Below are 26,279 nucleotides of genomic sequence, written 5' to 3'. Positions count from 1 at the left end.
CTGAAGTGACGCATAGAATAGTCATTCATTTTTTCCAGGCGATTTTACACATATTTTCAAGTATCTGAACCGCGCATTTCGTGGTAATAAAAGCCGTTTTCTGCTGTACACCCCCAATATAGACGGCTTTTTAAATCGCCTTACATTTTCAAAACTATAAATGGTAAAATTTTAAATGATGTAGTTTAAATCAAATCCGAGTCCATACGCAGTTTGCTTACCGGCGATAAATACCATGAAGTCAAACTTCGTTATTTTTCTTGAGTCACGATAATGAAGATTCAATACAACACGAGCCGCCGTTTAGTCAGTTTTCGAAACCGCGCGATAAATTTAATAGTCGATTTATTCCAATATTGGTTCTACTGTCTGTGGACTGGAAGTTATAAATCGTTTAGACATGAAATGATGGCGGGATTGTATAAACGCTGAGTTGTTGGTGGTAGAGATTGCGGTACAGCGCTGACTCGCTGAGTCAGTATTCAACAGGTATCCTCTTTTATTGAGGAGTTTAGGGAGAGTTAATGGACTGTGGGTTCGCTGCCTGTACCACACTGCGTCCCCAGTGGTTAACGGTATAATGCGGGTCATTTCCTCGTCGTTCCGGGATTGAATTAGTCATTTGTATTTTTTGTATCGTGTGAATATTATTGATCTTTTAACGGATATCGGCGAGCGGTAAGCAGGCGATAAGCAACAACACTTTATCGATCGGCCGATCAATGGTCGACCAGTAATTTTATGCTTGGTCGCTCTGTTATTTTTTGCTTGCTGATTTTCTTGATCTATATCAGGAACTGGAAAGTGCAGGCGCCGTGCTCTAATCAAAAAATCAGTACAAATAACTAAATGATTTTTGTTACATGAAACTCTTCCGGTTCGACGCGTTTGACTCCGCGCCTGAACATTAGCTATTCTATCATATATAAGTTCATCAAGTGTTTTATCAGGGGTGGACCTAGGGGGATGGTCTAGGGGGTCCACACCCCTGTTTTCCCATTGAGGTCACCCTTTTAACCAAGACAAGAGATCTTTTAATCTGCAAATTTGACACCGCAAATTTTCAGACGTATTTCTTCAAAAGAATCAAACACCGAGGATGGGGCCTGCACGTAGACTATGAAAATGCCTTTTGATTTAATCTAGACCTGACCTTCAAATTTTCGAGATCCTCCCCTGTAACAAACCAGGCATTGCAGTGGAATTGGGGGCGGCTCCGGTTTTACAATGGTCTGCAAAGATAAGAATCGATTTCTAGTTTCAGTATCTCCGGTAAAAAAGAATGTTTTTCCATTCGCAATATTCACAAGCAAAAAATCCCGATCGTCGAACTGGGTCCAATTTTCCCGAGTCCAATCCGAAGACATAATTTGGAATCATTCGTGAGATGTTTATAAAACGGACTGAGCCGGCACAGTCTGTTGATTTTTAAACGAGGTTGTTCTATCGGCAGAGTAGTAGTCTACCCGGTTTAAATCACTAACGGATACGGTTGACACTTTGCACATTACATCATGTCTTACTTTCGTACGTTATTTATCCTAAAACCCGCACTCTATCATATCAAATATTCAGCTCGACATTAGTCTAGCTAGTCGCCGACGACGAGTTTACGTTCAATAAATTCAGACCCATTTGCTTCAATGGTCGTTATAGTGTCCGACAAGCAATAAAGCATGGAATATGTAACTTTTTTCAAATCGTCGTTGATGGTACTACAGTAAAAATGGCCGGTTCCGGTGACTGAATGTATCGACTGCTCTGCCTTCGTGAACAGTTTGACCTGAAACGACCCGAATGCACCTCAGGAGAAAACGGTTACTAGGATCGACTCTGACCAGTCGGCGATCAGTCGGCGATCAATCAAATACGTTCTGAGTCAATGTTAATTCTGCGAATCTCAGAAGAGCGTCGTTGTATTCATCAATGCACCGCCGTTTGCGCGGGATGCTGTTTGTCCGAATCCGTATTATGATCGTTTCGTCCTTTTGTTCGGTTATCGTAATTTACCGCGACCCGATGGAATAGTCTGTGTTTCTACCGCCGATATCTCATCAATTTATCTAAATTACATAATCTAAGCATAACGTTAGTGAATGCCCGTTCACAAGAGCTCACACAGTAACGCATCATGCTCTAACAATTTCGATACGAAAATGGACAATTGCTTCTTTCGCGATTTATCCATATATTTTTATTGCCTACTAATGTCTAATCAGAGACGGAGAGGAAGGTTTATTGGTATTACGTTACGCTGGTGATTATTAAGTTTTACCTACTACTCGATAGAGAAACTCGCGCGCGTGTCAATAATCCGTTATGACACAAGGAATGCGTGCTTAGTTAACCCCTAATAATCTATCTAACAGTTCCACGAATGTTCATCGCCGCGGGGGTACAAGATTTACAACTCGCGGATACTGATTCGCTGTTGCACGAAAAATCGTCTTCATTATGTCATTAATTTTCTTCGTACTTCGAGAATATGTCCTCGAGCGTCCGGGTCGGGGCTCAGTTCCACAGTTCATTCCACAGATCTGGATCCAGAAAGTTACCCAGGTCACGACCCAGTTCCACAGTTCGTGACCCAGTTCCCAGCAGTTCAACAGTTTAGGATCCATTTCTAGAATTCAGGACCCAGTTCCACGTTCCTCAGTTCAGGACCCAGTTCAACAGTTCATTCCACAATTCTGGATCCAAAAAGTTACCCAGTTCAGGACCCAGTTCAACATCTCAACTCGTAAGTCAAAATGGGTCCATTTTCAAGGTTTTAGATCTAAAGTCGCGAGATTTCCCGAGATTTCCCGGGAATTACCTGTTGAACTAATAAAAGATAAACAAACGAAAACTTGTTGCACAGTCACAGCTACCATTAAAACCATGGCCCTGTTTATAACAATCACCAGTGGCCTTCACAAAACACTCGAACCGTAAGAGCCAATGAAATACGGGAATATGTATTTGATGTTTTCTGTAACTGCGTCTGAACAAGGCGTCATACAGTGTGTTCCTAATAGCAGGACAGCGTGACGTGCGGGCACCCCTTTCATCCTCTCATTAGTGACCGTCTCTGATGACAGTAACTCCGCGACCTTGAGTTCAATTTGCTGTGGTCAGCTCAGCGTGACGTATATTATGATGCTCTTCCTGTTTATTAATAGTGAATCGTGACGATAGTCGTCATCAGATCTGTATCATACGAATCTTACACAAATATAGAATTCAAGCAAACAATATGTGTAATTATAGCTACATGAATGAACACAAACTGTCATATCGATCAATATTATCGATTGGGAGAGGAAAATGGCGGCGGAATTTGAAGTTGGGAGTTTTTAAATATATTTTTCTCTAATCCCGTCTCAATGTCTTGACGCATTGTTTTTATGCAAGAGACATTGATTATTGTGAAAGTGATTGTGTTTGTGTTTTGATCAGCAGCGGACCTCTCTCGACGATCAGTTGATTGCGGCTACTCTCAGGATCGTGATGTGAGTATTATCAGACACGCTGTTAATCTATTTAGCACGCGTGAACTATGGGCTGGAAGTAAGTTATCGGTTGGGTCCCCGGGTCGGTTTGGCTGTGGCACCGACCAGTGATCGGTCGGTTTGGCTGTGGCACCGACCAGTGATCGGTCGGTTTGGCTGTGGCACCGGCTGGAGATTTTGATTTGATCGATTCTTCAAAGATGTCAAATTGGGTCGAAGTTCCACAGTTCTGAGTTAAGATTTCACTCATAAAGAATGAACTAAAAGGTTACTCTAAACAACTATAGTCGGGTCCTCGATGAAAACCACCATCATGATTATCATAATTCCGGTATGGTTGGACGAATAGCTAATTCTGAATTCAGCCGCGCGATGGTATACGTACTTTACTGAACTCAACTTCAGATGGTTTTCACCATTAAAGAATCAAACATTCTTCTTTGCGTCACGCTCGTGATTAGTCTCGTCGTCATTTCGTCGCACGAGTTTGCGTTTTACGACCGCAGTCGGGTGTATCTTTCCGATCGCGTGATTTCCTACCACTACTGAACCGACGATACCGAGTTCGTCTTTTATATACCACCCTCTCGAATATGAATAGCTATTTTATAGCCTGAAACGACGATTCGGTTTGATAGGTGTTTTATATGTGTTTGCGGAATGAATTTTATCCATCTATAAAACTGTTCGATGTCGTCAGATTCATTCCTAAAATCCTGGAAACATTTTAAGTATTTCTCTCTAAAATGGAGTTGCATTTTTCCTCGTTAATGTTTGTTACAAGAAAAGGAAAGTTTTCGATTTTTCTTGTTTTTGTAAATGGTGAAGGATTTTCGTAAAAAAATCTGGCAGGAAATGGCAGGAAATTTCTGATAAAATTGAATTTTCTAAAATCTCGATTGTGCATTCCAATTCCGTTTCATAATTAAATTAATGTGAAATCATGAAACAATTTTAAAGTCGACTCACACGAAAATCCATTGATAACGATCTGCTTGTATAGGACGTATTCTATTCGAAAATATCGGCAACTCCAAAATTGGAAGTTGTCAACGCTACTGTGGCAATCGAGGATTCCATCAATGGTAACCAAGGATCCGCCAGATGTCGCTAGTAGTTACTCGGTCGTCCGCGTTCAATTTCAGTGAAAACGCGGTTGAACTCTTTAATGAAAATCGATAACAACCACTTAGAAGAAGAAATAGTTGATTATAAATATAGGACTAGTGTAAGGGCGGGAGAGCTGAATAATGACCCGTCACGCCATCTAGTGGGAACTAGCTCGTGTTGCCCATGTGTTGAACGTGTATTTCGGAAATAAAGATAGATAGATGATATTTTCTGTCCAGCGATAAAAATGACCACATTTCATTTACAACAGAACACAGAATTAGCTGTGGATCTGAAACTAACGTTAACGATATAATACAGGATAAAGTTGATACATGAGTTGAGAACGGAAGTGATGTTGTAAGCCGTATTCGCTGCTTCCACCCTTGTTTCCGTGATATATTCGCTGATTTTCGAAACGCAACCAGGAATTTCAAATAAAAGAAATACGACGCTCATCGTAATGACCATTTTCGTCGCTTTAGACTCGGTTAATTTCGATGTTTGTTGATTAGCGATTTCTTGACGCTCTTTCAGTTTTAGATACAGCACGATCAACAGGAGAATGTTGGCGAAGAAAACGAGAAATGTCGGAATGATCGCTCGCAATAACGGATCGATTAAAAAGTTGAACATTCCGAAAACTTTACCGAGAAATGGTGACTTAAAGTCGACCTCCTCTTGCATGCATAGATAATCGCCCAGTGATATAGTATGAAGCGTAACCGGGTAATACATTCCGAAACAAACCGAGAACAATGTTAGAACAAATATGACAACTTTGAGTCGTAATTTGGTGAGGATTATACCGGCTTTAAGAGGTTTTAAAATCGTGATAAGCCTCTCAACTTGTATTAAAACAGTCAGCCAATTCCTCAACAGTAAAAACGCTTTATAAAAGATAACTGAACCGATGTAGATATTTCCTTCGACGTTCCAGGGCGTATAGCGACCCATAGCGGCGCTGCCAACTTTCGAAGCCAGGATGAAATACCTCAACGGTTCGAGAATGAACTGAATGATTAAGAAAAGGTTATCAGTGACGGCTAAAATAGTGAGCAGAAACGCGGAGCGATGGCCGTATTTCAAACGGCTAAAAACTACGATAACTAAAGAATTGAAAGCGAATCCGGTAATAATGAAAGGCGGAAGAACGTATGCGTTCATTTCCCATCTTCCTTCACCGAACACAGGACAATCAGCCGTAGAATTCACCTGGTCGTACATAGTGACGTCAAGATCTCAAACCCTTACACTAACAACGGTGATCTACGTTCATATGATATACAGTGTATGCTTTTAAAACCAATTAGAGTCGAGATTGAAATAAAATCCACTGTATTTGGGATGAAATAAGATCCGTCCCGTATATGCAGTAAGGATTTCAACCTGCCCAATTACGAGTGAAAGTTAAATCTTTATTCGATAAACATTTCGACTGAAAATATATATACATATATTGTATATGCCGAATTTATAGTGAAATATTGCTTCAGTATGAAACCGTTCTCAAAGTTTATAGTTAAACCCCGCTAACTGTTGGAGAATCAGTGAGAATTGAGATTGCGTAACGATACCTCGATATAATCTAGGCAACTATTTGATATATTGGATCCAGTTTATTCGCGGCACTCGGTTGAGACCCAGGGGCCAGTTGCTAAGTCATAAATTAGATATTTAGACTGACCAGTTGTTATAGATTGGACATAGAACTAAGGAGACCTAAGACTGGTTTATAATCTAGACAATTACAACTGGTGCCTGGTCTGAAACGCTGGAAACCAAATGGAGAGCCAAACTAAACCGTGGAACCCGGAGAACTATAAATCACGGTCGTGGAATAGATGAAAGAACGTATTGAATAGTTTTACGAAGAAAAACCGCTTGAATCTCAAATCTATTTGAAGAATGTTGCGTTTGTGTCGGGCAGTTCCAAATAAGAACCTTTTAACACGATGAAGACACTGTTTGAAAAAAAATGAATCCGTCTCCTGAGAAAGAAAAACATCGGGGTCACTGATTGACTTCTTACCAACATGCAGAAAGAAACTAATTCGACACCAATTTTCTGGTTATCATGACGTGAACATCATTTGATGTAAAAATCTAATTTCGAAATTGCTTACAAAAAGGTCGGAGCCATGTCTTTTTTGAAACCGGCTGTGACCGCGGTCGAGGAACAATCGGCGATATGACAAAAAAAATTTAATTCATCTAAAATATAATGCGCTGAAGAAACTTTGGGTGTTGCGGCTATTAAACACATCTGCGTGACTCCGAGTGTCACGAGTGTCACGCTGAAAACGGAAATAATGCAGACACCTGATAATTTGGAAAGCGTCTCGAATGATACTTGTATATACTTCAATGTTACATCGAACGATGAAGAGGTTTTTATGAAGCCACTACTACGACAGATGACACCTTTGTTGTTTTTGAAATGAATAGTGTCTTCTCCCGCGGTCCCGGCTTAATTCGAACAAGCTGGTACCAAAAATATTATTGAAGAGAATCCGATGTTTAGGAACCACCGAGTAATATAGTTACATAATATTAGACCAAAGATGATTAATACCACTCCGCGTCAACGGGATGATATTAATGAAACATATGTTTCTATTTTTAATGCTATATTTATTACAGCGAGGCCTTCTATTATAAGTGTCGATGGACAAGGTGTGCCTAGATTATTACACAATACCTTGCTTATCTTATAGCATGTTGAAATGCGACGTGATAGTAACTGAATGAAATGAATCTTCAAAGATAAACGAAGACTACTGCTTGAGATGAAATAAAAATCCCACGAAAGATAAAATAAAAATCCAACTAATAATGAAATAATCGTGTTTATCTTGAAGATCTTTATTAAAAAATGAAAAAAAGGATTCTTCATCAATTTTATGAGAATCTTTTTTTAGATTTCGTCTCAAACTGAGAATACTATCATTGTCTATCGTTAAGAGTTAAGATTTGCAATTCAGAACATTGAAACAGGTAGAGAAGGTCAACATAGAAGACAGTACAATGTTACTATTGTCAGAATCAGTGACAGGCAGCAGCTGCTGCTGCCGCTGCCGCCGCCGCCGCCGCTGCTGCTACTGCTGCTGCTACTGCTGCTGCTGCTGCTGCTGCTGCTGCTGCTGCTGCAGCTGCTGCTGCCGCTGCCGCTGCCGCCGCCGCCGCCGCTGCCGCTACTGTAATTGCCATCGCTTTGTTTCAATCAAACTGCGCGGATTTTTATGAACGTTATAAAAATGAATATTTACTAGAACAATACCGTTAATAAGCCACGTGATCTGTTTATTTACATAAACCTATTAATAATAGCGTGTAATAATCGATCGATTAATTCGAACCGAACTTTTCCATAATTCACTGTTCATAACATTACCCCTACAACCCCTCCCCCCCCTTCGCCCCCTCCTCCTTAGCAGATTATGGTATTAGTAGAAACGGTGGAGCTTTCTGGAAGGAGGTCAGGATTTCCCGTAAATTGACCAATCAGCGAACGCTTTAGCAAACAGGGAAATATTTCGTGAGTTGATGTGTGACGTCATGCGCAAAAGCGCCAGTAACGTAATAACGCGTCGAGAGGCCAGGGGGCGCTGCTGGAATCGAGTTCGGGGAGCAATACCGGAACCCTGGCAAGCGAGGATGAGTAGTTGGGTCGTTCTGTTTTGTTACTGGAAGCGGACTTTCAATCGAGGGTCAGCGCAACGTGTAAACGTGTAACTGAAACGACGAATGATTCTAATTTTCGAATGACCGATGAGTTTACGGGACGAGGATTAGTAACAATCGCTAAGCTGTTTACAGCTAGTCGCGTTAATCCGTTTGAGATTAGTGACCAATGCCTCTGAGACCACACCCATCCATTACACGCGCTAAGATAGGATTATTTCATTCCGATCCCGGTCGTAAATAGGAATGACAAAATAGTCAACCAAACAGAATCACGGTGCTCTGAAGAGACATATATACACAAATAGTTAGGCCAGTGCGCGCTAGGTTGTTATTATGCATGAAATCTCTAACGGGAAATCAGCGGCGACTCAATTTCATTACCTCAACGTATAAATATTCATTCAGTATAACGCCCAGTCTATCGGTCCTGTTTCACTTTGTTTCGTTAGGAATTAACCATATTTATGATCAAAAGAAGATTTTGTGTTCAACATCTCTGACCGCGGCGGTGTCTCGGCGTTTAATAACGTTGATTGCGTTTAATAATGCTGAAATAGTAATATCCGGGTTCAGACACCTCGCGTTAGAGCTCCGCAGAAACCGGGGCGAGACCTCGATTATAATCACCTTACATCATATTCATTATTACCGCCTTATTAATTCAGTTATTCTATAGATAGTGAGTTTTCACGCTGATTAAACTTTTGCTATTTAGATGAATTAATTAAGTCAGCGTTATCCGTAAATAGCTATAGTTCCACAGTTCAAATGTTCGAAAGTTGTGGATTGACCATACTCCAAAACACCTCGGATCTATTGACTTGAGTTTGATATCTGAGTTGGATGATACAGAAGACTCCGCTCAAGTCATATCTTTTGACTTGAGAGCAATATCTGAGTTGGATGGTACAGAAGACTCCGCTCAAGTCGGATCTATTGACTTGAGAGTGATATCTGAGTTGGATGGTACAGTAGACTCCGCTCAAGTCGGATCTATTGACTTGAGAGTGATATCTGAGTTGGATGGTACAGTAGACTCCGCTCAAGTCGGATCTTTTGACTTGAGAGTGGTATCTAAATTAAAAGAGTATATGATATGAAGCACAGAGAAAATATTTCAAGAAATACCTAAGATAAATAGTCACCTTGATCGGATTCGACTTGAGCTCGATTCACCTCAGAATCGTTCGAGGCGATATCGACACCGTCTCAGTCTGGCAGAAAAAAAAACCCGTCCATCTTGATTACAGATGTAATTACCAAATGTAATTATGTCAATTCGTCGTCGAGTCCTGGGAAAAAAATGCGACGGACAACATGCGCTAGTGATAAGCCTTACTGATCATTCGGGTTAATAATCAGAATACACGTCGCTCATTGGTCGATTCGTAACCGTCGTCTAGATACAAAATCTCCAATCACGAACTTTGCTGTAGTATATACTCGATGTCGTTTTGAAACGGATGCGCGTAGATCTGTATTCGATGTTTTACTGACGTTTCAACTACGTTTAATAATGATTAATTGACAATAAGCATTCAGCTACTTGAGCTACTAGCATCAACAATAGTTATCTATACAATACCAAGGAAAAAAGGCAAATACCGCGTGCGTCTAATGGGAATGAACTCCGCATTGCAGGATTCGCGACCACGTGAATTGTTGTCAAATATGTTTTCCAATAATTTCGTAATGTATATTTCATAATTCTTCGAGTAGATGCGATGTTGTGTCGACACGCGCAGAACGGACTGGTGACCGTGATGTTTTCGTCGCGAAGAGATGATGTGCGCCGTAAGAGGAGAGTGAGTTCACAGTCGCTCAGTCAACATCCACACACACGTGTTGACTGATTCTCCTCGCCGTTACACGAGTAAAAACTACCGAGCAAAAATCATGATCGATGAGTAAATTTGATAAATCGTGTAATCATGAAAGAAATTGACAACATCGCGGCAACTTTGACGACGATTTTGGATAAACTACAAAACGAAACCAAATATGGAAACTTCGTTGATCCGATGGTTGCTGAATACATGGACGATGATGGGTATTTTTATTACAGCGGAGATATTGATAATATCGCTAAACCGTGGCTCAGAGAACCGATATTTATACCGGCTTTACTGATTTACGGCGTTACATTCTTACTCGGATTTGTCGGTAACGCGATCGTCGTTTTAGTGATTCTCCTTAACAGAAAATCACGATCGGTAACGACTCTGTTTCTGGTCAGTTTAGCCCTCGCTGATGTGTTGTTTTTGACGATTTGTGTTCCGTGCGAACTCGTACGATTTTTCACCACTCACTGGCACATGGGCGAAACTTTCTGCAAGATATTCGCCTTCACCGAAATGTTCACCACAATCGCATCGATAACTAACATGGTAGCCATGAGCCTCGAAAGGTCAGTAAAGAAACTTTCAAGATGAATCATATCAATAATAATGGTGATAACAATAGTATAAAAATAATAATGATAATAATTATGATAATAATTATAATAATAATAATTATGATAATAATTATAAGAATAATAATTATAAGAATATTAGTGATAATGATAATCTTGATTATTATAGTAATAAATGGTTGAGCTTTAAGTGCATATGAAATATGTTAAAAATGATAGAGAGAAAACTGGAACTAGTTCAATTAAAAGCTTTGCTGAACAAATAGGTTTCTCAGCTTAGATTTATCTACAACATTGATTAAATGACTAGATTTGATCGGACTAGGTTTGATCGGACTAGGTAAAAGTACTGAGACCAGAGATTTTCTACGGCTATCAAATTAAATTTGACGTATGTTTTTTCTCCTCGTATTTAAAAGAAATCTTATCAATTTTCAATTACGCAACGAACTACGTAAATTCGGTAAATCGACGAATTGCTTTCTCAATCCTGGTTTTCGTCTTAATTAAAAAAAATGAATTTCATTGAGGTTTGTTTGATGTATGTCGTGAGTCTAATCATTACGGGATATAACAGCTTCTTCATCGTGCAATTATCATATAAAAAGATGTGCGTGTGTGCGTGTTTGTGCGTGCTCGTGCGTTATCAGCTCAATTCCGGACAGTTTCCATGGTCAGTACTGATAGAAATGTTCAAGCATTTTACTTTGTAAGGATTTATTTTAGAATCCTTAAAAAGTCATTTGAATTTCCATACAACTAGAAGCCGGTTTTATTCGCGCGGACAGACATCCAACATCGGGCTGGAAACATTCATTAATGGGTGGACAGCCTACATCGGGCTAGATACATTCATTAATGGGTGGACAGCCTACATGGGGCTGGAAAAATTCATTAATGGGTGGACAGCCAACATCGGGCTGGAAACATTCATTAATGGGTGGACAGCCAACATCGGGCTGGAAACATTCATTATAAGTTGGACAGCCAACATCGAGATCATGGCTCCTTGATCCGTGTTTTGCATAAAACCTTTCTAAATTGACTCGGGGAGGGCGATATTTCAACAGCCCGTTGATAACTAAGAGTATATGGTTGTATATTACGAATCCCGATAATTTCACCAATTCTCTGACGACACAAGATTAAACACATCGGATATATGAATAAATCATCGTAGAATAATCATCTGAAGTTTATTATTGTTTTTACTGCTATCGGTTCTATCGACGTTTCATTACGAACAGAATCTATGAATTCGAAATGTTTTTTATTCTCTATAGGTCATTAATTAATATCCGATCAATATCGATTCGGTATATAAACAATAGCGTCACACCGATAGAAACGTGCGCATGCGCAATACACGTAATGGGGAGATCGTAAATTTCACATTACGGATTTGGAAGTTAATTCAAGTGTTGTCAGTGCAGACTGTGTTTTAATTAAGGTTTGATAAATGATAGTCTCGTGGAACGAACCGCGACGGCTGTTACCGGAGAATCGTCCCTAGATCCTCGCATTGTTATTTGTTTTTAACACTGCGCTATGGTGTGAGGTACAACACCACCAGAACCATCGACTCGAAAAAACGAATTAAAAATGAATTCGTTTTCGAGTCCATGTCATAATGATAGACTTTATACATTACGAGTCGCCGGAGTTTTTCAAACTTGTACAACAAATAGGGAAACCATCTTAAAAGTAAAGATATTAAATCCCACACTCAGAAATAAAAAGAGTCCGAAATATTTCCTTGAGCTAAAATTCATTCAACGTTTCGACTTAATCAGTCATCTCCAGAAATACTGATACAATATTACCGATGATGCAGGATACAATTATTTGAAACGTTCAAACGAACTACTGACTCAAGGAAACATTACGGACTCTATTACTGATTTTTTATTATCTTTAGGACACGGATTCTTTAAGCGTTTCATCAATGGTTTTTAACTATCATTCAACCACTTCTCTTTTTCTCTCTTCTCGTCTAAGTTTTTGTTGTTTTGTTTGTGTTGTGCAGACTGCATGCACGGTGGTTATCAAACATCTTTTACAATTTCATGCTTCTTTCACCATCTTTTATTTCTTAATATAGCAACTCGTTTTCTATCTGGCAATCTTTTGTAAAATGTAAACCCAGGGTAAGCTGTGTAATCCACCAACGCGGGCTCCTCTGTGGGAATTTAAGTAGCTTTTTATCTTAATTGCTCCAAATGACGCTTGAGGCCACGAGAAAGCGTGACATCATTACTAAAGTCGTAATTAGATCTGTCGTTCACGGAGTAGTTTCTCGGGGGAGCGGGTGGGGGAGTTTTGGGGTTCTGGTCCGTAGGGAGTGAAGACATCGACATTGATTGATAATTCATTGAAATACATTCTAATTCTTTGAACTAGAAACAGCGAAGGCTTAGATCTAAGACCAGTTTTAGACCATCTTAGTTTTATAGCCAGATCAGCGTTAAGATTTAAGCCGAATTTTTGAGTTATCAAGTGGCTGCGCGACTAGCTTCTCGTTTCAACCAATATTCCTATTCTATTCCAGCGCCGTTTGTAATCACGACTGTTTCGCCAATTAAATCACACGCACACATTCTGTAAATTGTCTTCACTGATGCGGGAATATTTGCCGAAGTTTTATTTTATGGTTTTACAATTCCAGGCACGAATCGGCATAAATTACAATTAACAACAGGCGCTCGCTTTGATTTACGTGTTCTATGATTTCACGTTTTTTCAAGATGAAACTCAGAAAGTGATTCTTAATAAATGATCGTATCTTCGTCAAGCTAGTTTTATCATAATGGGATTTACAGCAACTAGTTTGATTTGCCGCAGCGCTTGGGCCGGTGCCAACTTGAGTTACCAGGGCCCCTGGGCCGGTGCCAGCTAATGTAACCCATGGGCTAGTACCAGTTTGAATTACCAGAGCCCCTGGGCCGGTGCGGCCCAGCTACTGTAACCCATGGGCTAGTACCAGTTTGAATTTTGACACGGTCACGTGATTATTAGACGCCGCGCGATGGCTCACTGTGCATAGCTCAGTTCTGTACACGATAATTTACCAACGAAACGTCGAAAAAAGAGAATGCAATTTTTTCCTAGGAGATTTAATGACTCGATGCGGCTATAAGGTGCTTATTAATTATTGTCGCTAGCTTCAGACGTCGATGATAATATCTTAAAGCATACGATGGTGATAACCTGTCGTATGAAATTGACAAAACGTGATTTGAATTTCTCCATGTGATTTTACGAGTTTTATGTATACAATACATATTTTCACAGCTTGTTGAAGAGACTCCAAGCGAGGTCGAACTGATGAGCTATTCAGCTCAAGATTTGAGACCATACTTATTTACATTAGTCTCGTCTTGAACCGAACTAGTAATCAGCGACTAAAGCATCGTGTAGTCGACACTTCCAACCGGCACCCGCATCACATCCATCCATCATAAAACCACCCGTATCACAATCTGCTTCTTGAAACTGTGATCTCCCGGAATCTTTACAAGTTTTCTAACCATTCAGTCAGTAATTATTTTTCGCGCGCTATTTCGCGGTTTATAATAAGTCCAATATTTGCGCGGCGATGGAACTACTAAAACTTCATCCAATTCGTGTTCAATTTCGATACATCCGCCTTTAGCGTAAAAAAATGAAATTCTATATTTCCACAAACAGAAGGACCGCTCACTGGTCCATTGATCAATTCACATTCAGATAAATCATCTATCATGATAAGTTTTAATTTTAAATCTTGCAGCGCGCTGTTTGAATCTTGACGTCCGACCCTATTGGGTGGGACCGCGACCTTTAAAGCATCACACGCGCACTTTAAGCAGCCAGCGGGACTCGAACCCACTTGGCTTGTTACTCGGCAACAGCATCATGAATTATCCCCGCGACCGAGCTACTGACGTCACTCGAGTACTGCAACCAGTGATTTAGATTTCAGCTTGCCATTTTAACATCGCGTGACAATAAATAATTAAGAAATTGTGAGTTTGGTTTGGTGTGCTGTTCAAAGATGAGATGGTGTTTCAAGGACAAACGGTCAAACTCTACTTCGAAAGGAGCTTTCGAAATGGGAATGAACCCGGGTAACTTTCACATCAATCGTCAACGAAGATTAGCAATTAATTTCTTTTTAAGACAATCTCAATTCACCATCTTTTCGTCTGATAAATGAATTTCATTACCGCTCCGACAGATGTCGCGACCTTCGCGTAAATTTGAATAGACTTATAATGACGTCACGATTGATGGCTATGGAAACGCGATTTGACACGTTATAAAGAATAGACGCAGCAATAATGAAATTACGGTGGAAAACTGACAAATTATTGAATAGAATTGAAGCATTATTGGACTAAGAAGGACCGGAATTTAAGACACATTAACTTGTTAATGGATGATCAGATGGTCGCAGCCTGGAAAATTCCTCTAAAAGTTCAAACATGATGAGAAATCATCAGCGCAAATTGGTGGATTGAATTCTCGCGAGAATTCGCGTGAATAAACGATAATAATCAATTAGAGACTGATTTATGAGTTGAGATGAGATTGCAACGATTTAGACATAGGTTTAATGATTACAGAAGTCTGGAAATCTCAGGTCCCACTTTTTACCATTTCGAACGAGTTTTGGCGGTTAAATAATCAATCGTGCTTTATCATAATCTGTATATTTAGTAAGCACTTAGACAACAGATAAACTAAAACCCGGTTTTATGTCTAGATCCACAGGCGGACTCTGTAAAAACGGACTTAATATGCAAGTGACTAGGATGTTCCTGACAGAAACAATGAACAACCAATCAGAATCTACGGTGCCATCAGTGGTTTTATTGTGATTAGCTTTGATCGTGATGGTTTTTGTTAAAGCTGTGTTGATTGCGGAGGAAAGCCTCTACAATCACGAGACCCGGACTGAATCCTGCACACGCGGCCAAATACTCATTCATTTTGAACCGAAATGCGGCAGATGACACGCAACAATACGAGTCGTTAATCATCATTTAGATCACGTGTGATTATACGTCACTAATCATATAATCGATACAAGTTGTCGCTGAATTGAATTGAAAAGAAAAACAGTTTTCTGAAACAGTTTCTAGAATTTTGTCGGTTTTGATTCGTTTTGAAATGTCAGCATTTTATTGAAATTGAAAACGGTCTCACGTGCCTCCGACAATAATCTGTTTGCCAAAAATCACTTTTTGCCAATTTGTCCTGTTCAAACAATCTGTTAAATGCTACTTTGCCCTTTTTAACCATTAGCCATACGGGTAATAAATCAATGTGTTTTTTTCGAGGATTTGGCCACTTGGTGGTGCAAAAGCCGTGCTATAGTTAAGCTAGTAGTTTTTTCAAAGGTGTACTCGTCGGTTAAGATCGCTATCGGTGCGACCTGTCTAATGTTCACTGATGTTGTTTACACGGGAGACGCAGAGAAAGGCTCTACCGCAACATTCAGGCGATGACGACATCAGAAAAAAGGAGTCTTTAAGACTTTCAGTAATTCTCGGTCGCCTACGGGGAAGTGAAAGATATGCATTAAGTGTCAACTTGGGAACACATAAATGTGGTAGTTTATGCCGCAGTGTTGAGCTTGCTGTAAGACGTGTCTAGTTGTTTTCACACTTACGAATAGTGCGTAATCCTCTAATTACCGGGTTCACTGACGGTTAGATTTTGGTCCACTTGTTTAAAAATGTCGTCCACATCCACATGGGCTTTTCGGTTTCCATAGACAAAAAGTGACTGTTTAACACTAATGGAGTGAAAATCTACAGTAAAGTGAAGAAAAACTAGAAGACTCAATATTTTATGTTGATCAGATTTTGAAAATGGCTCATAGAAACTTCAGATTGTCTCTACTAGTTTATTTTTTTTCATTTTATTGTGGGTTTTCACTTCACAGTACGGCATGCCTGAACCCTTCATGATTTTCTATTAATCTATATTTCCCGTATTGTATGATGACTGAATTTAAGTAAAATAGATCTAAAATCTGATTAAGTTTTCAATATTTGTGTGGTACAAAAATACATACAATCAATGAGAGACATTAGACACATTATTTCAATACATTAAGTTTTAGAGAATTGTTGATTTTTAAACAACGAACTTGAATTTGAAGGATGACGCTAATTTACATTTCCAGGTACCGATAAATTTCTAATATCGTTAAAAAGGCAACTGGATAAACTTGCAATACTTTTGTATATATATATTATATATATATATATATATATATATATATATATATATATATATATTATATATATATATATATATATATATATATATATATATATATATATATATATATAATATATATATATATATATATATATATATATATATATATATATATATATATATATATATATATATATATATATATATATATATATATATATATATATATATATATATATATATATATATATATAAATACATATATACGACGCACGTTATAAACCGGAAAGTCATCAACCATGAAATCACTCCATTCAACTTCCTGTAACTTCCTCTTAACTATATCATCCCGGTAGACATTTCTCTCTCTCCCCCTCTCTCTCTCCCTCCCTCCCTCTCTCTCCTTCCCTCCCTCTCTCTCCCTCCCTCCCTCCCTCCATCCCTCCCTCCCTCCCTCCCTCTCACTCTCTCTCTCTCTCTCTCTCTCTCTCTCTCTCTCTCTCTCTCTCTCTCTCTCTCTCTCTCTCTCTCTCTCTCTCTCTCTCTCTCTCTCTCTTCTCTCTCTCTCTCTCTCCTCTCTCTCTCTCTCTCTCTCTCTCTCCCTCCCTCCCTCCCTCCCTCCCTCCCCTCCCTCCCTCCCTCCCTCCCTCCCTCCCTCCCTCCCTCCCTCTCCCTCCCTCTCTCCCTCTCTAGAATTACAATATATTAATGCCATTGAAAATTCCACCGGATTCCCCGTAGAATAGAATCACTATCAGATTCGACTGTTGAGTTGATTTGCAATGTAAAATCTTTACCGGGAACTATGAAAGAAATATGAGAACTCTGTAACTCCATTTTTTTTTCATTTAGTTTTTAACGGTCGACTCCGAGTAAAAACGTGTTAGTGGATGGTAAATTTGAGTTCGAATTCAAAATGCTGAAACGACGAAGCCCCTTTCGCTGTCATCTCAAGTCTTTTTTTGTCTGAAACTTTTGAATGAACGCATTAAGAGCTCGCGCTGTTTCATTCATCTGTTTGTGGTTTTTATTATCGGATATTGAAAGCTCACATGTTGTAATGTCTGGAGGCTATCGATGCTGCTGTTGTTCAGTATTGTATTGATCTCGGCTGATATGATCAGTCATTAATGACCGTCACGCAGGTGCTCATAACTCTTATCAATAACTATATGGTCCCCAAAGTTTGTCGCCTCGCTCGTTGTTTTTACCCCGATCACAGAAATGAGCTCTTATCATTGTGGTCTAGGTGTTAGTCACAGCATGAATGCGGGTTGTGTCGCGCCGTTTCGTTTGGTTTTTAAATATTTTGATAGTCGGCCAGATTCTGATTACAGGTATCACCGGTAGGGGACACTGAACGAGAACAAATCAAATGAAACCGTTCCCGAATACAATGAAGAGTCTTTACAAAACAGATATCGCAAACATCTAAGAGGAAGTAGATTCTAAACTCGATCAATGTCACAGCGAGTATTAACAATATGTTTTGAACGACGTATTGTGAAATTGATTCTGACGCCATCATGAATTTAGCTGGTTTATTTAGGTTCAGCCATGTGGAGCTTCGAGACCGCTGATCCGAAATCGAACCATGGTCAATTTTCTATATCTAAAACAACCATTTTGGTGGATTTTTAAATTTTTTCCACGAATTAACTACATCAATTTTTTCTTTCAAAACATTTTTAGTGAATATCTAATTTTTTTTCCACAAATAAATTTATTTTCAATCACGAGTGTATGAATTTCATTTTCAGGTATATAGTAATCGTGCATCCGATGCGCGCCAGGTCGTGGTTTACTATCGGGCGAACGAAGATCATTATACTGTCTGTATGGCTGCTATCTGTAGCGCTATCGCTGCCAGCGGTCGCCGTCCAGGTAACTACGATAACATCATGTTATTAACTTTTATCACGGCGCTGAAATCTTTGATTTATTCCGTGTTTTAGGGTTTATGTATACGGCCGGGGGTATTAACCGCGTTCTAGTGATTCCCTCATCCATACACAATAAACATGTGTTCCGCGGACGAGAAAAAAATACATTGAGTGACACGAAACAGCTTAGAATTTATAGAAATGTTGTTCCTTTTGGCATCAGAAACATCAAATCCCTCCCGCCAATGCGATGTTTGACATCCTGCTCTTTCTTTAAGGCATCTTTGTCCAGTTCGTTTTTTAAATCTCCCACGCTCTCTTAACCAAATATCGTTCAGTAGTAAATGTCAAGGGTTTATTTTTTAGGGTTTTTTTCGCCACATCAAAAAGAAATGAAGCATTAAGATGATAACAGGAAGCATCACGGAGTAAAATCCACTAAAAATATCAATTTCACATAGTATAGGATAAATAGATACCTGATGATTCTCTCTAGTGACATAACCATTGATATAAAACACTCTGAGTCCAATTTGAAAAGATGACATAAAATCCCAGCACACTATGAATAAATATAGTCTGAAATGTTAATCCTTGAACTAGAATTTATTCGATGTTTCGACTCTATCCTAATAGTCTCTTTATACTAAATGTGGTATTTATACTCAATCGCTATTAGTGCCGATTCCTAACTTTCAAACTTTACCTTTCAAATATTCATTTGATAAATTCAGATACAACTTTTATTATATTTTTTCCATCAATAGGGGTCAGAATTGACCAATTGGTATAAAGGGTCGACGAAAGTGTCGATTCTGTTATGTGTCGACCACGTGGATAGTAAATGGAGAATTGTTTACGCCTGGTACCAGCTCTGTATTCTGTTTGCGTTACCTACGTTCATTATGGCTTTCTGTTACTCGATAGTTGTATACGTTTTGTGGGTTAGCACTAGACAACTCGCCAAGATGACAACATCGCAATCAAAAAAATATGAACGGTACGTTTGATTTATTCACTTATTTCAAGGCTAAAAATGATGCCTCTCTTATTTCTGATTCTACAATCAATTCTTGACACTGGTCTCCTGACAAGCAAGGATGGCGTACGTTCGTTGAAAAAAAGAAAATATGCATTCGCTGCAATAATCAACAAACGCCTTAAAAATATCTCGATTATTCTGATGAGTATTTCTGATGTCACGCAAGGCGCACGGGCCCCTCGCCCTTCGTGGTATGTCAAGTCAGATCATGTCTATGATTATCATTTGTAGAAATGGCTCATGTTCAGATGATGAAAGTCGACATCGTTTAGCATCAAATACGTATTCTAACGTATCCTTGGGCGGCAGTCAACGTGGAGCGAGTACGACGAGTCGCGGAGCTCGTGAACATAGCGCCGTAGTGCAGAAAGCCAGGAAACAGGTATAGAATATAGTTCAAACACACGCAACTGTGGGTTTTAAGGGTTTTACGACAGCACCACGTCGCTCTGGAGCACGACGCCTATAGCGGGTTGATGGACTGCTAAAAAGAGTCAATTGTTGAAACAACGTCTAGAGTTCCCCGAATGCTATTACGTATCAATCGATTACAAAACAACTTCAAAAATATAGAATTATATGAATTTTTATATTGTATTTGACAAATTATTCGTAAGCAAATCTCGAACTGTCGCAGGGAATTTCTTTTAGAAATGACCCTTTTACAAGTTGACTGTGGATCCAAATTCGCAACTGTGAACCGGAAGCTGGTCGCTAAAGCTGGCCAAAACTTCGTCTAAGCGTGATTCTCTGATCTGTAGTGCAAAAAGGGAGTGGAAGATCTGTCCCCTCCCTACGCGACGGCCACTATGTCGCGTACTGTGCGATGCTGAAGTTTGAGATCTGCGTTAAGTTGTTTTAGTCAGGATAACACAATTAATAAAACGTTAGGGTAGCTTTCAAAGAGACGGTCCCTGGTCTGTAGCCCGGCATCAGTAGGCGTAGTGCGAGACGGTCCCTTAGTCTGTAGCCCAGCATCAGTAAGGCGTAGTGCGAGACGGTCCCTTAGTCTGTAGCCCAGCATCAGTAAGGCGTAGTGCGAGACGGTCCCTTAGTCTGTAGCCCAGCATCAGTAAGGCGTAGTGCGAGGTGTTTGTTAACATGTAAAGCGATGGATGTCACCGCAATATTCCTGTTACAAATATTAGATTTCCCTTTTCAAGTTACATCTTAAGTTTCGATGTTGACCGTGAGCGAACGGTTTTATCCGATTGGAAATTCATCCATGCCTCGTTATTTGACTAGTGGACACGGCGACAGTAAATATTGGATCGTTTGAGGTTGAAATTCAATCAGTCAATTACAGTCAGCATCAGCAGCAGCTTTCACTGAGTCGACTACATAGAGCCCTGCGGTCAGGAAACAATCTCATCATCATCGTCTGGATTTAGATTCTATAACAGATAACTATAGAGTCTTGTAGAAAGCTGATAACGCGTTGATATATGTTTATGACGGCTAATTTTACTGATATCTCAGATTTCTGTCGTCTCAAATTACTTTCTAGGTAATTCACATTTAGCCCTGTATAATTATTCACTTGATATCTCTAGAATAAACGCCTCAAATTTCATATAAATGCTAATTATTCCAAAAGCATCATCAATCTATTGCAAAGTTATTTCGCGTCTAGTCTTTCGACCATTGCTTTTTTATGGTTAGTAAATACATTTACAATAAAAACCGATTAATTTTACTAGTGAGAAATGTTTAAGATCGTTCAGTGTTTCGTTTCAGTGTCAGTTTCAAAACTCTGTCTTTATTTGTGACAAAAATCAGAATTTCTAATTTCTCGTCGTTAATTTTTCCAATAATCCGACAGAGTGTCTTATCCGAAAAGCTGTTGAAATCAGAATGTCGGCCATGAACTTTTTCATAAGTTATATAAAAAGAAATTTCACTGTTTTTCCGTGATTAACTTTTCAGTGAATATTATTCATTTTTAGGTGATTAAGATGTTGATAACAGTGGTTGTAATATTCCTCGTCTGTTGGGGACCGAAACTGATATTCGCCGTCTTGATCCGGTATCGTTTACAATTCCTTTACGAGGACGAAAGTTTCCCGATTGTCAAGGTAAAAAAACGTAATTAATTCCCGCAGTGCCGCTAATTGAGATAACTGCAAATTGTTTTAAAAACCAGCGCCCAATAACAGGGATATCATTATTGCTTTCAATAACTGCCAGTGTATAAATGCAGTACCACACGAAAAGTGGCAATGTTAATTAACCTCTCTGTTTAATTACTCAGCAGTTAATTGGTTCCTAGATCAGCACACCTATTTACGTTTAGCGGCCATTTTGGATCAATTACAATTACAATTAGTTTATTTCTCCTAGAAAAATAACAATTGCTCATAAGCAGAAGTTCATGCGTGATATTTGGTGTACGGAGTTGTAGTGGACTACACGAAACGCAAACACTGTCTGAACAAAAATTACTTCATATCCTTCTGAAACATTTCACAATAGTTTCTATAGAAACACGAATCACGCAACACTTGCTTAGCAATTTCCCAAATCACGTGCGATTTCGTCGAAATGATGCGAGATCCAAGATGGCTGCTATATTACGAAAAGGCGTTTCCATATAAGGGATTTATTGCGATGATTGATAAGTGGATATAGTTGATCTTATTATGACTTTAAATTCGTTCCGTTCTAGGGTTTTATCTATCTGTTGCCGTACGTTCAGAGCTGTGTAAATCCTATTGTTTACGGGTTTATGTCGAGTAATTTCCAGCGTGGATTACGTCACGTGTGTCGCGCTTACGTCTGCCATCGTCGCGTGTACGAGTTGTGTTTCGGTCGGGGTCGAACCTCTGATTACGAGTTGGAAACGAAAACGAACGGAACGACATCCCACACGATGTTGATGTCGCGATACTCGCAGCAAACAGAACGCAAAATCAGCTCGAGAAGAATCCAAGATAATAATATCGATTCTTCTGAGTACGAGAGTATTAAACTAGGAAAATAGTCGCCGGTAACGCCCCCTGGTGACAGATCTATTATACATCGTCAACCCCGATCTAAGCGTTTCCCAATCGAAATAAAAATCCAGCGTATGAAAGTGTTTCGTGTTTCAGAACAAAGACTATACTACGTTTATATCGTTTGAACTGTAAATCCGTTGTGTAACTGAAAAAAAAATCAACGTTTGAATTTAAATTATATATATTTGTGAAATATTGTTAGTGATGAAATTATATTGTGATCCATTAAAGTTTTGATATAATTTGAAATGTATTCGTTTTGTTTTATGTCGGATGACGTGCGTTGTATGTATGATGTCGTATGTCTAATGTGGAATGTCTATCAGGCGTTTCTTTCATTGGCTAACACATCTGTGGATCTGTGGAACTGTGGATCCTGATGAATACAAAACGATTGATTTCTGACTGTCAGATGAAAACGTACTGGTAACACTGATCCAATCTAAAGACTATATTCTACAAAATGGCGGTTAGTTTAGAGATGGGTTGCACATTAAGCCTTCTATGAGTGACAGCTGGAAAAATACCGCGTTGAAAAATGCATGAATAAAATATCAGTTCATCTATGCGCGATGAATTATTGTTAACTGGAGAATTTATGTAAATCCTGCAGAAACAGCAGCGGCAGATTGGGTGAGGAGTGAGGGGTAAGGGGTGAGGAGTTTATTCGAATTTCTATAACAAAAACGCTTGTTTTGGTGGAATTATCACCTGACTCGACACCAACAGATGCCATCGAAAATTCCTGCCAATTGTCATGAGAAAAAAACCTACGTAGTTTTAAAAGATGATAGGGCATTATTATACTAAAACAGTCATCCTACCCATGGCTAGTCAGATCTGCTAATGGTCACCAAACTGACTAGATGAGTTGTTGTCCACCACAGACCAGGGTCCAGTTCCACAGTTCTGAGAGTTCAGATTTGACTCTGAGTTAACTCATTGAAAATGAACTAGCTTTAACTCAGAGTTAACTCACAACTGTGGAACTGGATCCAGTGGTCTATTGGGTGGCACGTTACTTTGGGTGGTATTGAACCCAATTGATGAGTTGAATGTATGAGTTTGGTTCAGCCTTCCGCGAGACCTGTAGATGCGGTGTTACATTTCTTTGACCTCGTTTTTCGACGCCGTAAAAACTGCGAGAAAACCAAACTTTTAATCGCGCCTCTAGCCGTACGGATTTGTTAGCATGACCCGATTCAGCCACAACCACCATCGATATTTAATGGGTACATGACTGTGTGAGTCGATGTGCACTACGTCATCAATATTGGTGTTTCGAAATTAAAATGATAAAAACCGATTAGATAGATTTCATTACTAATTCTCTATTTTATGAATTTGTATCTTTGGTAATGAATTTCTAAGTACTTGGGCAAGACTGGTTGCCGGTCACTTCAATTCAATCGTCGATATTGTCGATATATTCAAATTCTTTATTTTCGATAGGTTTATCGATCCTAAATATAGGCCTACATGTCCGTATGATATCATACATCGTCTACATTAGCAACATATGTTATTTTCGAAATCGTCAAATAACGTTCAGTTTAGTTTTCCTTAGTTTCCCTCGTTTGGTCATCAGCACAAATTGAGGAAATAGGCCAACGAGTAGTTTCAAAAATTCAAAAATCTGATATAGAATTTCAAAAAATGTTTGAAAAAAATCCGAATGCAAAATACAGCTCAAAAAGTCACTAATTCCGTGTGAAAAAGTGTAAAAGCGGATTGTTTTACAATCCGCTTACGATGTCATCAAACTATAAAATGGGTCGCGTTTTGGGAGTTGTTAATTGTTGTGAATCTTCCGACAAAGCACTCAAAACTCAGGTAAGTTACACATTTTACAGTTTCAGTAACAAGTGAGGTAAGTGATGATGAATCTACGCCCAGGTTCCGGAAGATGCCGCCATTGTTTGAGCAGTTTCTTACTGTAATACGTGATGAAAACTTTCCGAGTCTCAGTTCTTGGTTTAGTTTGACATTTGAGTAGAAGTTAATTCCATGTTTTAACCATAAAATCTAAATCGAGAACTGTAGAACCGGGTCCTGCGTGCGTCTCACTTCTCAGGCTTAAAACTTCGGAAATATCCTCGCTGTCATATTAGAATCTATTACTGTGTATAAATTGTTATATCGTATACAGTTTTAAAATTAATATTTGATTTCGATTTGTTCTAAGATGAAAGTAAAAATTGAGTGAAAAATATCGATATCTGGAGCAGCGACACATCCTTCCCTCATCAGAGATTTGATACTCAACTTAAAAATTCATCGTTTACTTTCAGAATGTACAAGACTTTGTTCATCGCCTTGGCCTTGTTTATGGTCATCGGAGCCATCGCTGCCGAAGGTAATTCATTCGTTTCATTGCGTGCGAGATTTTCTAGTTTCATATTGTATATAATTCATAATTTTACCGATTTCTATTAATTTGCAGAGGTTGAAATTGAAGAGAGAGGACTTCCATGTTTCTGTAACGGTAAACACGGTACCTACTGGCTGATCGGTGGACCCAGCAGCGGATGTTGCTCAAGATTGATGGGAAGATGTTGTCCTAACTAAACATGTTACACAGTTCGATGTTTTATTATGATGTTCATCATCAATAAGCGCGAATAAAGTAATCATCACAAAAAACAAAAATGTTTTTCATTAGATTCGCTTTTATTAGATATTTTGGGATACAGGACTCGAGGGCGACCTGTTTGAGTAGGACTCGAGGGTGACCTGTTTGAGTAGGACTCGAGGGTGACCTGTTTAAGTAGGACTCCAGGGTGACCTGTTTGAGTAGGACTCGAGGGTGACCTGTTTGAGTAGGTAGGACTCGAGGGTGACCTGTTTGAGTAGGTAGGACTCGAGGGTGACCTGTTTGAGTAGGTAGGACTCAAGGGTGACCAGTCTGAGCAGGTAGGACTCAAGGGTGACCAGTCTGAGCAGGTAGGACTCGAGGGTGACCTGTTTGAGCAGGTAGGACTCGAGGGTGACTTGTTTGAGCAGGTAGGACTCGAGGGTGACCTGTTTGAGCAGGTAGGACTCGAGGGTGACCTGTTTGAGTAGGACTCGAGGGTGACCTGTTTGAGCAGGTAGGATTCGAGGGTGACCTGTTTGAGTAGGACTCGAGGGTGACCTGTTTGAGTAGGACTCGAGGGTGACCAGTCTGAGCAGGTAGGACTCGAGGGTGACCTGTTTAAGCAGCGATCGCTTAGTGAGAACCACTGAAGTCGGCATTCGATCATTACGAGTGATAAGAGAACTTTTTATTACGCTGTGGCCATAGTAATTTGTCTGACGTTCGTTTCGTGTTCCCAGTATAAACTCCTCTCTGATTGGTCAATGCTAATAACTGTTAAATAAAGACGACAGTGAAACACTAGGGCCGGATATATTCTTACAATCCCAAAATCAAGTTTGTTATTCTGACAGTTTTCGGAGATTTATCTA

General features: G+C 39.4%; 4 protein-coding genes across 4 annotated transcripts in view; 3 read left to right on the top strand and 1 right to left on the bottom strand.

Moving 5' to 3' along the window:
• Positions 1-26,279, top strand: part of LOC141908219 (glutamate receptor ionotropic, kainate 3-like) — a 65,843-nt gene that overhangs the window by 24,627 nt on the left and 14,937 nt on the right. The window lies entirely within an intron of this gene.
• Positions 4,860-5,828, bottom strand: LOC141908401 (uncharacterized). The gene has a single exon (XM_074798442.1). The coding sequence runs from the start codon at positions 5,826-5,828 to the stop codon at positions 4,860-4,862; it is 969 nt and encodes a 322-aa protein (XP_074654543.1).
• On the top strand, positions 10,220-22,816 carry LOC141908400 (somatostatin receptor type 2-like). Its single transcript, XM_074798441.1, has 6 exons — positions 10,220-10,695; positions 18,672-18,795; positions 19,562-19,794; positions 20,068-20,218; positions 21,783-21,911; positions 22,502-22,816. Exons 1-6 carry the CDS (start codon positions 10,220-10,222, stop codon positions 22,814-22,816), a joined length of 1,428 nt encoding a protein of 475 aa, XP_074654542.1.
• On the top strand, positions 24,597-25,481 carry LOC141908270 (U-actitoxin-Bgr3b-like). Its single transcript, XM_074798236.1, has 3 exons — positions 24,597-24,665; positions 25,124-25,188; positions 25,276-25,481. Exons 2-3 carry the CDS (start codon positions 25,125-25,127, stop codon positions 25,398-25,400), a joined length of 189 nt encoding a protein of 62 aa, XP_074654337.1. The 5' UTR covers positions 24,597-24,665; position 25,124; the 3' UTR covers positions 25,401-25,481.

The sequence above is a fragment of the Tubulanus polymorphus genome, chromosome 7, assembly GCF_964204645.1.
Source record: "Tubulanus polymorphus chromosome 7, tnTubPoly1.2, whole genome shotgun sequence".
Lineage (NCBI taxonomy): Eukaryota > Metazoa > Nemertea > Palaeonemertea > Tubulaniformes > Tubulanidae > Tubulanus > Tubulanus polymorphus.
The sequence above is the reverse complement of the archived record's forward strand: the minus strand, read 5'-3'. Positions and strand labels throughout refer to the sequence as shown.

Bases quoted from the DNA above. Each gene is read 5' to 3' on its own strand.
- LOC141908401 (XM_074798442.1), bottom strand. From the start codon at position 5,828: ATGTACGACCAGGTGAATTCTACGGCTGATTGTCCTGTGTTCGGTGAA.
- LOC141908400 (XM_074798441.1), top strand. From the start codon at position 10,220: ATGAAAGAAATTGACAACATCGCGGCAACTTTGACGACGATTTTGGAT. The intron at 18,796-19,561 runs GTAACTACGATA...TTCCATCAATAG, and splicing joins TGCCAGCGGTCGCCGTCCAG to GGGTCAGAATTGACCAATTG. The intron at 21,912-22,501 runs GTAAAAAAACGT...GTTCCGTTCTAG, and splicing joins AAAGTTTCCCGATTGTCAAG to GGTTTTATCTATCTGTTGCC.
- LOC141908270 (XM_074798236.1), top strand. From the start codon at position 25,125: ATGTACAAGACTTTGTTCATCGCCTTGGCCTTGTTTATGGTCATCGGA. The intron at 25,189-25,275 runs GTAATTCATTCG...ATTAATTTGCAG, and splicing joins CGGAGCCATCGCTGCCGAAG to AGGTTGAAATTGAAGAGAGA.